The 12,463-nt window shown below is 42.8% G+C and overlaps 1 protein-coding gene across 1 annotated transcript in view; it reads left to right on the top strand.

Annotated features, from left to right (window-relative positions):
- Window positions 1–12,463, top strand: part of PHACTR1 (phosphatase and actin regulator 1) — a gene marked incomplete in the record, with an annotated part of 425,183 nt that overhangs the window by 398,000 nt on the left and 14,720 nt on the right. The window contains 1 exon segment of the mRNA XM_034762321.1: window positions 8,476–8,616. Coding sequence (XP_034618212.1) covers window positions 8,476–8,616 — 141 coding nt within the window.

Genomic DNA, 12,463 nt, shown 5'->3' on the forward strand with positions numbered 1-12,463 from the left:
CCACGCTCACCTTGCGGCGGCTGGGCGCCTGTCCCATGGGGCTGGGCCCCTGTCCCATGGGGCTGGGCATTGCAAATTGTCATACAGGGTCACAACCACCCTCAGGTTTGCCCAGCAACCACTCCATCCAGGAGCTACTGAGCGAAACCTGAGTGGCATTGTGACCTCGCATGCCAGGTCGCAACGCCATTTGATTTGGGGGCCCCCCCTCTCAAATGGGAGGCTAAGGCAAACTGCCCCTTTCCCTTCCCCCTACCACCTCTGGGCAAACCTGCTGTCCAACTGGTACCCCTGCCATTGCTATGCACCATGCATAATACACGTGTGGCTGCGGGCACCACTGACCGTGTCCTTGAAAATCTTCTAGGACTGGCTTTTTGTCACAGGATGATGATGTATTGAAATATGACACACTATAATGACATGAGATTTTACCCCATGGGCAAACTGTTAAAGGTTACATTTTTAATTCAGACATCCAAATGGAGACCTCTTCAAAGCCCAGAAAGGACTGGAAAGGAGCCGTTGATGATTTCATAAGCTTCATTACACAGAAATCCTCAGTGCAATTCAAAGAGCAACTTAGATTTACTGTAAATCTGAAACCTGAAATAAATCTCTCACGGACCTGGACCTAGATCCAGATTAGGGACAGAGTAACGCATTCCTGAGGTGTGTGTGGAAGTCCTAAAGAATGGATCAGTGGTCCGGGGGCACTCTAGATGGATCAGAAACTTCATAGTAAGGGAAGCACTGGAGAGAGTGGGTCAACAGGGTGCATCAAGGAGTTTCAGGATGGTGAGGGAAGGCAGCCAAGGCTGCAGATGAACGTCACAGGGGTTGTTGAGGAGTCTGTACAAATTGTTTCCTCTTCCTTCTTTCGTATGGCAACTTAAAATGTGACAGTTGTTTCCTGTATGGCTCAAATGCTGATAGCCTAACCCACAGAAAGTTCAGTTTGGTTTTTAAACTGGTTTTTTGCCTGAGTTGTCCTGGAAGTCTAATTCCAGCTTCTGTGGATTTCACTATGTACATATCTCTCTCTAGTTATTTACATAGCGCTCATCACCGTGCAAGCTTTCTTGGCCCGTGAGAGGGTGAATACAGTGCCCAGCTGTCATGCTTCAGCCTTCTCTGCAGCTTCTTACTGAAAATAGGGTCAAAACTATATGTTCTTCTTCAGGTGGCCTCTGCACATTCCCACTCTTGGGATGAACTGACAGTGCATCTTGAACGAGCAGAATCTTCAGTTAGCAATGCCTGTTGGGGAGTACTCTCCTGGCCCCTGCTCCTCCCCTTGCAGTTCCTAATGTCAAGGCATGGCACACAGACTACCTTCATTCCTTCCAACCACAGGAGCAGATGGACCAGGAGCCTTGCCAGGTTTTTGGATCATTCCCCGTGCAGCAGCCTTCAATTAGATTTTAATTAGTTCTACATTATTCTTTTCTTTTCTTGTTTTTTTTTAACTAAGGATCTGATATGTCAGAATTAACAACCAGCAAAGAGAGGGGGTGTCTCTTGCCCTGCCGTTTTTCTAAACTCTCCCTTTGGTAACCTTAGAAATGACCCACCTGGTTTTCAGTGTTCTGGGTTCACTTTCTAGGAGTAAGATTACCCTGCCAGCTCTCGATGGTTTATTAGTGTCCGCAGTAAGTACCTGGCTAATCCATCATCTGGACAGACAATTTAAAAGAATCAGACAAGCTATACCAGCTGCATCTTGCCAGTTCCCATCCTGGCAGACGCATCCAGCTTCAGTTTCGTTGGTGGTGGTGGCTGCCGTTCAAAGAGGAAGTAAAGTCCACAATCTGGTAATGCCGTATGACAATCTCTGTTTAAGCAAGGCAGCTCATCGCACCGTCCAGAGAGAATAATGCTGCTTGACAAACTCCCCAGATGTGCAGAGACCACTTGAAGAAGAATGAAGTTTACTCACCTGTAACTGGAGTTCTTCAGGGTGGACTCTGCACATTCGCCCTCCCTGCCCACCTCCCACTCTTCCTCCAAATCCTAATTTCAATTTTGTACCTGGGGGGTGATGAAAAGAACTGAGGTGGTTGGCCCACCGGGCACTCATGGTATAGCCCTGCCCTCCAACCATTCAGAGCCACAAGGAAAGGGGCACTCCAACAGATGCTGCTACTAGAAACTACCCCAGTATGACCTGCACCACTGGCATATCCAAAGTGTGTGACCATTCAGAGTCCATCTTGAAGAATTCTGATTACAGGTGAGTAACCTTCCTTTAGAGATTCTGAGTCATCGGGAAATGCTGCAAGGAATTTATCGTCTGTTACCGGTGCATGAGTTTTGATGGAAACTGGGGTGGATAGATAGGGTAAGAGTAAATTCCCCATTAGAACTTCCATAGAACCCTAAGAAGATGACGAATAAGTGACGGGATATAGCAACATCTTAGGGCTGGTCTGCCTGTGGCGAAAAGCCCATAATAGCTAGTACACAAGAGCTATTCTGCACTAGCTTCCCATGTGGACACTCTTACTCCTCACTAACAATTCCTTGGTTGATATAAATTTAGCCACTTTGGAAGTGGATTAATCTAAACCCCACAAAGGCACTCTTAGTGCAGAGCAAGTTCAGCATTTAGTTGCATACACAGTAACATCCCTAGGGCAGATTGCTGAACCCTACGTTATTCTTGGCTATACAGGGAATCGGTGGTTTGGTTTGCCAACCTGAGGAGACAGCACTTTGGTTTGTTTTAGCATGCAAACGGGGTTCTTATCAAAGGTTGAAATTAGCTGCTGTTTTATCTCCAAAGTTCCTGACGACATTGAAAGAAATCCCCTTCTTCCCCCACCCCTGCTTCCATACAGAGGCTGGTTCTGATCTCATTTATACTGATGGAACTCTATTGACTTCAGGGGAGTTCCTCCTGATTTCCCTAATATGAGACCAATATCCAGCCCAAGGGATTATACTCCCCAACTCCCCAATATTCACATACATGCACCCCCTGTATACACCCGAAGGAGGAAAAGATACATGTATATCTCATTGTATATTTTCATTGCTCCCACAAATATACATATATACATGTATATTTTCATTGCTCCCACAAATGGGAGCAATGAAAATTCCCTCTGCCCATATTTTATGTTGCTTAAAAAATGTTAGGGCTCGTTCCAGATATTGACACTGAAACCTGTACTAGTGAACACCAGCTCTTTTAGGAAACTTCCCGTCCTAAAACACTGCCCCAAAGCATCCCTAAGCATACTGGGAGAAAGCTTAGCTTCATTAAAGTCTGTAGCAAAACTTTCATTGACTTGATGAAGCCAGGACTTCATCCACTGGGTACAATTCTTCTCCATCTTTTTTGGTAGACCACCTTCATTAAGCAACCAGTTTTGTCAGGCTCTTGACTGAATGCTTCAGGCAGGTTTCACTGTTTTTATCATGGTCACGTAACCCACCTGACCATTATGAGGAGGCAGTCATCAGTTTTACTAGTTGTCCACTAAGTAGCTATTTTTGACCCAAAAGATACTGTAGCTCATGAGAGAGAAACTAAATTCCCAGCAAAGGTCTCAGAGCAAATCACCTGAATGTCCTTGCCATGAACAAACACTGAAGTGGCATATACTGTTTTTCTGCTTAAGGACCCAGTCCTGCAAAGTACTGAGCATTCAGAACTCCACTGAGGTCAGTAGGATTTGAGGGTTCTGTGCACCTTGGAGAATCAGACCCACTGGGAGCTGAGGATGCTTAGCAGTGCACAAGAGGTGCTCATGCTGTGCAGTATTGGACCCAAAGAGAGACTGTAAATAACAGGACTTAATCCAAAGAGAGAACCAAAATGAATTGCTAACAGATCAGTATGTTAACTATGTAAATAACCGATAACCGCCGTAGTTATTGCTGTCTGTCTAAAGCACACACATTCTTTGTAGTAGTCTCTTATTTTATTTATTATTATCAGATCCTTATTTGGTTTAACATACTGAGTATTTAGTGTGTATAAATATGATTTTATTATAAAAATTATATATGTGAGTATATATAATTATTAATATTCTTCGTATTACCATAGCACCTACGAGCCCTACTCCTAAGCTGTTCAAGCCTTTGTTGCAATTTTGATCTAACACACCTGAATGAAATAAACTTCAAAGTTCCATGGCATTGAAGCCGCTTGGCACCTGTGCCACCTGGACATGTGAGAAGCGCCACCCATATACCCACACACCAGCTTGGCACTGTATGCCACGGTGCATCAAACAGCATCCTCGTGTCTGCCTCCTGCAGGGAAAATAAGCAAATTATTTAGTATGGCAACATCGCCCAAATATTAAACCAGGTTAAATGTGGAAAATGGGCAAGGAGCTATGAAAGAAAAACAAGTGTATAAAAAAAGCCTTCCCTCACCCCAAAATGACTGCAGTAATTGTAAAAATTGACTTCAATGTTTCCTTTGAATCCATCTTTTGAAAACTGCATTTAGTTTACAGGCTTTCATCTTTTGATCAAATGTCATCACCTACTATATAAATAGAGTATTAAATACCAAAAAAAAAAAAAATCCTACTTTTAAATAACAACCAGGGTCTGTCATGAACTGACAAGAGCTCAGAAATGAAAAGATAACACTGACACTTCATCCTTAATTCATGTTGTGGGGGAAAAGAGGCACATTGAGGCTAATAAAAGATGGAGTGTCAACCTTATCTTTGAATGTCCTGGCTTTTCGTTCCAGCCTTGATATTATTTAAATGTAGGGGTGGTTTGGGTATTTTCTTACTGGTTCATTTGCGGTTTAGATAAAAATTTAGAGGAGAGATAATCATGTTTAACTGCTGCAAAGCTGCCTGAACAGCAATGCTGTAATATTAACAGAGTTGACAGCATTTGTTTCTCTATTATTTTAAAAGGTACATAACCCCTAATGCATAATTTACAATCATATTTGATGTGAGCTGTAATACACAGAGAGAAGGACCATCTACAAGATGGAAATTACCATGGTTACAGCCCAAATGTTTTTCTTGCTTTTGAGGACAGAAAAAAAACATAGTCAAGAACTGTGTATTAACCCTGATATAGGCTATAAATAGCTCATTACCATGTTTTGCAGGTGGTTGTTTTGCTTTTTCTGCCCTGATAAGTAATAAGAGAGTGTGTTTATAACATAATCATGTTTCAGCCAACTTTGTTGGTTATCTCTGTAGTGTTGACAGAATCACAGAGACAGTTGTACTTTATAAACATTTCTCTTTTCAGCTTGACTGACAAAGTACTGTGTATCCCAAAGATAGCTTTGTATTATTGTCTGGAACAAATAGTTCACAAAAGTAGCAAAAAATATTGTACAGGCCAAGATGCACTGTTGTTTTCAAAAAACAAGATGGCCTGCGATGTTGTTAGCAGAGTTTAATGAAGCCCCACTTTGACATCACAATGTGCATTTTCCCCGTCCAACCCGGCATACTCAGTGTCTGCTGTTTTTCCTGAGCGTGGGATTGGGCATAGGCAGTAGCTACTGTTCTCAGGCCACTGTTAGTACAGTTTGCGTAAAAGCGATTGTAATTGTTTTAATTAAATACACACCACAAAATCCTCCCATAAAACTCTGACTTCATATCAAAGATAGTGTGAGAGAAAATAGCTGCTTTTAGAATCTCTGCAATTTTGGCTGCATCAGCAATATTTTGCAAATAGTCATCTTTCTTTTTTCTGTTGTAAACCAATAAGGTCCTTCCCTGTTAAATCAGCCTTGCAGAAAACTATTTTCATCCATACAGTAGCAGCAGCAAACATAGGAATTAACCTCATTCACCTCAGCGACGTGTGAACACCAAAACCTAATTGGGACCATTGAAATGGTATCATTATTAAGTATGGGCTTTTTTTAATCTTTGTTCCTTTAAAAAGCTTAGGAAATGTAACATGGAAGAAAAACTGTTAATGTAACATTGGAGTTGCACAAAAATCACAAAGGGTAAATTTTCAAACCATCTAAGTGATCTTCAAAAACAATTTCGGCACATAGGAGCCTAAAGCTCATTGAAAGTCACTAGTATTTAGGCGGGGAGGTATTTAGGCACCTAACTCGTATTGATTGATGGCCTAAATACCTTTGAGGATCTGGGCCTAAGTCAGTTTTGAATATGGGACTTAGGCTCGTAAGTCACTTAGACATTTTTGAAAATGTTGCCCTTCGGCTTATTTGAAACTTTTAATCAAAATTAAGAAATGCAAAAGTTAAGATTATCCCAGCACTATTAGCTCAGCTATGTTGCACATGTGTAGTATTTACCATTTCTGTTTTTCTGGTTAACTGGGTAGCAGTATATGTTAGGTATGTAAAATGTTGAATGGCTTACTCAATCCATTTTCCATTTTAATGCAGCATTTTGAGTTGGTGTAGAATGCCTTCATAATGTTGATTAATTTTGTTGGAATTCCATATTGTTTCACAATTTTCCACATTGTTTCTCTATTTACACTATCGAATGCCTTTTGAAAGTCCACAAAATTGATGGCATGACTGCCTTGGAATTCAACTGTGGTTTCAATAATCCAACTCAGGGTGAAAATAGCGTTTGTACACGATCTCCCTTGTCTAAATCCAGATTGTTGTTCACGTAGGATGGTATCCATCTTTCCTTTCATTTTGTTCAGGAGGACTGCTGCTAATACTTTTCCTGTGACAGATAGAACTGTTACTCCCCTCCAATTTGAATAATTGTTTAGATCACCTTTCTTTGGTAACTTGATTATAATATCGAGGGTCCATTCTTCCAGCACTTTCTCCTCCATCCATATTTTGTTGCATTTCATCACAAATGTCTGAGAAGAATACTGGGAATAACATATAGAGATAGGAAGACAAATGAAGAAGTCAGAAAAATTCCTGGACAAGGCACCCTCTCACAAATAATCTACAAAAGAAGACATCAGTGGCTGGGACATATGCTAAGAATGGAAAAAGAACACTTACTGAATACCACCCTTGAATGGAAGCCAGAAAATGCAAGAAAAGAGGAAGATCGCAAATAACATGGAAACGAACAGTTCTGAACGACATCAAGCACCTCAATATGAAATGGGAAGATTTGGAGAGAAGGGCAGTTGACAGGCAAGGATGACAAATGTGGGTAGCCCAATGTGCAGCAAAGCACGGGACGGACTAAGGTCTAAGGTAATATAAAATGTATTTTGTGCCATAAGGCTTATTGTATGGGCAACATGGCCAAGTTAAAATTGCTATTGGAACTTTAACTTTTGCAGTTTCTTACAGTGAGTTTAACTGTTCAGCCATAATGCTGGATTAATGCAACTGTTTGCATCGAATACATATATATAGTCTCTTCTTTAGAAAAGTACATATAATTCCAATTGACAGTAATGGGAATTCTGTGCATTCAAAGAGAATAAATCCCTTACAGCCAAATTCTGCCCTTGGATACATGCACATAGCTGACTACGGTATATGTGGACTATGGGCATATTATTTTTGATTTGTGTTTTTAAGCATGGTTGGCCTACATTTCTGCAGAACTCAGAAAAATTGCTTTGGAACAATGAAGATGGTTTCTTGACATGATGCAATACGTGCCTGAAATTTTTTCTTGTACTCAATATAATCTGTTAAAAAATCCAATATACTGTGACATAAAATCAAACTAAAGATAAAGTGAAAAGCTAAATGAGCAAAAGCCATCCTGCCTTCCTTTCCATGAGGTATTACAATGGTAAGTAATGGCACTTTGTCACCTTTCGAGCATAATTCAGAAAGGAATAGGCTCACTTCCTCAGCCTGCAGCCTCCGGTGCAGCAAAAGAGCACACATCACAACCCAGGAGTGGGCGTGGGCGGTGGGGAGGTGCTAGGGTGACCAAATAACAAATGTCAAAAATCGGGACACTTTTTTGGGGGGTGGGAGGGGGAATATGGTTGCCTATATTAGACAAAGCCCCTAATACTGCAACAGTGCCGATAATATCGAGACATCTGGTCTCCCTAGGAGGTGCGTGAAGGTGGCTAGTCACCTTTGTGTTCTCCTGATCTTCCTGTGCCTGTGATACACTGGGCCAGTCTCTGGTATTAGCTTGACGTCTGCTGGGTATCAACAGTAGCCAGGGATCAGTGAAGCATAGGGATGTTCCAGCCACAGTCCCTCCCCAATCTACTGCCCCTACTCCAGCTATAGGGGGGATGGCATATCAGTTGCTATGCCGGCTCTGTGCCACCGAGGGATCCTCCTGCAACCAGCTACTCCAACTCTAGGGCCTTTTTGCACCCTCATATCTGGTATTCAGAAGGCAAAACAGTGGTTTGTCTTCCAGCCACTGAATATGCAGAAGGTAATTAAAACCAATGAAGCTGACCATGTTACCTTTGGGACCTACTATCATTATGATCATTCTGCCTGTAAAATAACTCAATGAATAGCACTGGCGGGCGGGGAGGAATTACGTTTCAGTGCCCTTTCTCCCCTTGTACCTGCAGCTGAGCCAAAGGCCCACAGTGGAAGAGCTGCGTGAGAAAAAGATCCTCATCCGCTTCAGTGACTACGTGGAAGTGGCAGATGCTCAGGACTACGACAGGAGGGCGGACAAACCCTGGACGCGACTCTCAGCCGCCGACAAAGTAAGCCGAATGAGCTTAGGCTCCAGTAGCAGCTGTGTATTGATCACAAGGTTCAGTAATGCGGGTGTGACATGACACTGCGAACAAGGGCCTAACCTCAACTCAGTCTCCTTCCAAAGGTGGCCAGGGGACAGGCTATAATGCCTGGTCTGCCCACAGATTTTGTACCTGCCTAACTGTGCTGGTTAGGAATGCGATCGTAATTAATATAGTTATGCCAGAACATTCCCTAGCATGGATATAGATATACCTATATAAAGGTGCTTTATATCAGCATAACTTATTCCCCTTCCTATACAGGAATAAACTATGCTGGTGTAACCTCTTTTATACTGGCATATAACTGCATCAACACTAGAAGGATTGTACTGCTTTATCTGTACCTGTAGAGTTAAAATAGTACGGCTTTTGAATGTAGACAAGGCCTAAGAGCGGCTGGCTGGAAGGTAGAGGGTGAAATGCCTTTGGGAGGGTACTGACCATCCAGAGTTGCAGGGCTGCGTTGAACCCCAAGCTGATGAGTTTTCTATTCCTTTTCTGCTGATGTTCATGTATTTTGTTTTCTTGTTGTAAACATGAAGCCTCATTTGCCAATCCCGGTAAACCAGGACTAATCCCAGTGAAATCAATGGAGTTATACTGGCGTAAAATCAGCATTAGAGGGGAATCAGGATCTCTGAGGAATTTGTGCGTGTGTGTTGGTCGGTTGCGCTGAATAATTCTACCAGTTTATGGGTGGGGAGCTCGTACAAGCAAGGTTGCACATGATACCTGGAGATGGAATTAATGAACCAGTACCGCAGTGGCACTCACTAAAACTGTAGTCACATAATTAATCAATCCTTGGGTGCAAAATGTCAATTGATAAAATTGTCAAAAGCACCTGTCCAATAGAAAGCCACTGGGTCTCAGTTGCTTTTGAAAATTTTACTCAGTATTTTTATCTTAAGACAGGAGGGATAGAACATGATTTTGGATCACTTGATGATTGCCCTGTTCTGTTCATTCCCTTTGAAGCATCTGGCATTGGCCACTGCCATAAGACAGGATACTGGGCTAGATGAACTACTGGTCTGACCCAATATGGCTGTTCTTATGTTATGTTCTTTCCTGCTCCCCAAAAGTTTTTTAACCACCTAATCATTGTCTTATGTGCCATATATATTGAGAAATATATCAATTCTCTGTATCAAGTGCACCTTTTTTTGAGTGTTAGTGGAGTCTGGCACATCAGTTATTCCTATATTCTACCACCACATTGAGTCTGTGATGGGAATCAGCAGCAAAGGGCTTACTGCCCTGGCATTATATAAATTTAACACTGAGGTTGCAGAAAGAAGGTGGACTGTATTCACACTTCAGGCTGTTTCCACTTGTTTCTTTGTCCTACTATGTAGAGTACAATGTCTGTCTCAAGCAGAGACAAGGTGATAGCGCCACAAAGTGAGACAGAGAAATTTAAACTTTTTATTACCTTTCTCAAGACAGACAAGACTATGGGCCTGAGAAATGTTACACCCACTCTTTGGCCCCTTTACATTGCCACTGTGATTTAAAGGGTCCATAGTTTAAATGGAAATCAGGATCTAAATTTTTTTTTAATGTGGAACTGTGTCAGCCCAGCATGTTACCACCAGGCTGTGTAGTCCAGTAGACAGGAAATACAACTGGGAGCCCTGATTTCTATTCCTGACCCTACAGCTGACTAACTGTGCAATTAAGGCTTGTCTACACAGGCAGGTGTTAGCAGTTATACCAGTATAGCTAAACCAATATAGTTATATCAGTATAACTACCCATGGGGACATTCTTATTCTAGTATAAGAGTGGCTTTCTTCAGTTTAGCTTTAATCCCTTCCAAAGCAATGAAAACCAAACCAAAAAAAACCTTTACTTATTCCAGAATAAGACTGTCCATCCTGGGCATTATGTTGAGATAACTATATCAGTTTCAATTCACATCTTGGCTTATACTAATATAATTTTCCTTTGTGGACAAGCCCTTAGACAAGTAACTCAACCAATCTGTACTTTATTTTTCCTCATCTATAAAATGGAAATTACAAAGCTGGACAGGCATTATTAAGTGTTTGTAGCTCTCTGACTGAAAAGTAGTATAAAAGTGCTAAGTACCAGTATTAAAAAGAAAGTAAATATGGGAGGGAAATGGAGCTTGGACCCTTATTTATGGTGTATGTTGAAGGCCAGTCTGTATCACTGAGTTCTGGCGGTCGCTGATCAAGACCTCTAGCAAAACAGAGGAAACAAGGCTTGATATTCCTTCTGCATGTATAAGGGAGCAAAAAAAGTGCACAAATCTGTTTTTCCCACTTGAGGTCAGGTCCTATGGAAAATACCACGACTGCTGGCATCTGCAGTGCCTGCTTTCCCACATCATCATTTACACCATTTAAACAAAAAATAGAAAAACAAATTGAAACCATCTCTGACAAAACCAAAACTCCCCTATTGAAGATTATTCCCCTCCACAGCTACTATTCAATAACTTTCTGTCTTCATGGGCCAGGGCGAAGATTTATTGCAAAAATATATTTTTCTAATGGATTTTCTGTTTGTCAAATTAATCTTGCTCTCCATGTTCTGGATGTGCGGAATTGTGTTCAGTCTGACTTCATCTTTACCAACTGTAATGGTTTGAGGAATAAAAAGGGCATGTTAAGATCTCCCCAATAGATCAGGAATGCGTAGGGTAATAGATTTCAGACCTTGTGGGAGCCGCCTGTGTGGCCCTTCACAGTCACTTAGGCGGCAAATCGGTCTGCTGAGGGCAGACCCTTGAGCTGCTGATAGATAAGGCACAGCCTGACAGTCATTTCCAAAGTAAATAAAACAACAATGCTGTATGTAAAGAGCACAAAGGGCCCAGTTCTGCAGCTCATGCAAAGAGTCCTTGTCAGAGGCAGTGCTGGCCCATTGGGGGCCCTCAGCAGGAATATTTTGGGGCCCCCTTAAGCTGCTCGGAGCCCTAAGCAATTGTTAGGCTATGTCTACACTGCACACCTTACAATGGCACAGCTGTGCCTCTGCGGCCGCACCAGTGTGATGCGTGCTGTGTAGCCGCTCTTTGTCACCGGGAGAGAGCTCTCCCAGTGACAAAATAAAACCACCTCCAATGAGGGGCGGTAGCTTCGTTGTCGGAAGCACGGCTCCTGCCGACGAAGCGCTGTCCACACCGGCACTGTTCGTCCTTAAAACTTTTGTCATTTAGGGGGGCGGTTTTTTTCACACCTCTGAGCAACAAAAGTTTTAATGACGAAAGTGCCAGTGTAGACATAGCCTTAGTCTGCTTACGCTAGCATCTGCTCTGGTCTAGATGAAGGCAGTTGGCTCTTGGATAAATCAGCCTGGCACATATCCCGTTTTGCACGGATGTAATTTATCTGTATTAGGAGGTTATACCAGTGCAGATTTCCTTAGACATAGCCCCTCCTCCCATGAGTAGCACTTACCGGTGGGACTACTCACATGAGTAAAAGGTTTCATAATTAGTTAGGGTTACCATACGTCCTCTTTTTCCCGGACATGTCCGGCTTTTCGGCACTCAAACCCCCGTCCGGGGGGAATTGCCAAAAAGCCGAACATGTCCGGGAAAATGGCGGCTCTGCTCCTCCCCTGACTCTTCGGCTCTGTTTAAGAGGCGAGCTGCCTAAGCGCTATGGGCTTCAGGCAGCCCCCTTGCCTCCGGACCCCAGCCGCCGGCCGGGCACTTCCCCTCCCGGGCTCCGGCGGCGCAGGGTCCGGAGGCATGGGCTGCCCGAAGCCGGTAGCACTGGGGCAGCTCGGCTCTTAAACAGAGCCGAAGAGTCAGGGGAGGAGCAGAGCCTCC

Source organism: Trachemys scripta, chromosome 2 (assembly GCF_013100865.1).
Source record: "Trachemys scripta elegans isolate TJP31775 chromosome 2, CAS_Tse_1.0, whole genome shotgun sequence".
NCBI lineage: Eukaryota > Metazoa > Chordata > Testudines > Emydidae > Trachemys > Trachemys scripta.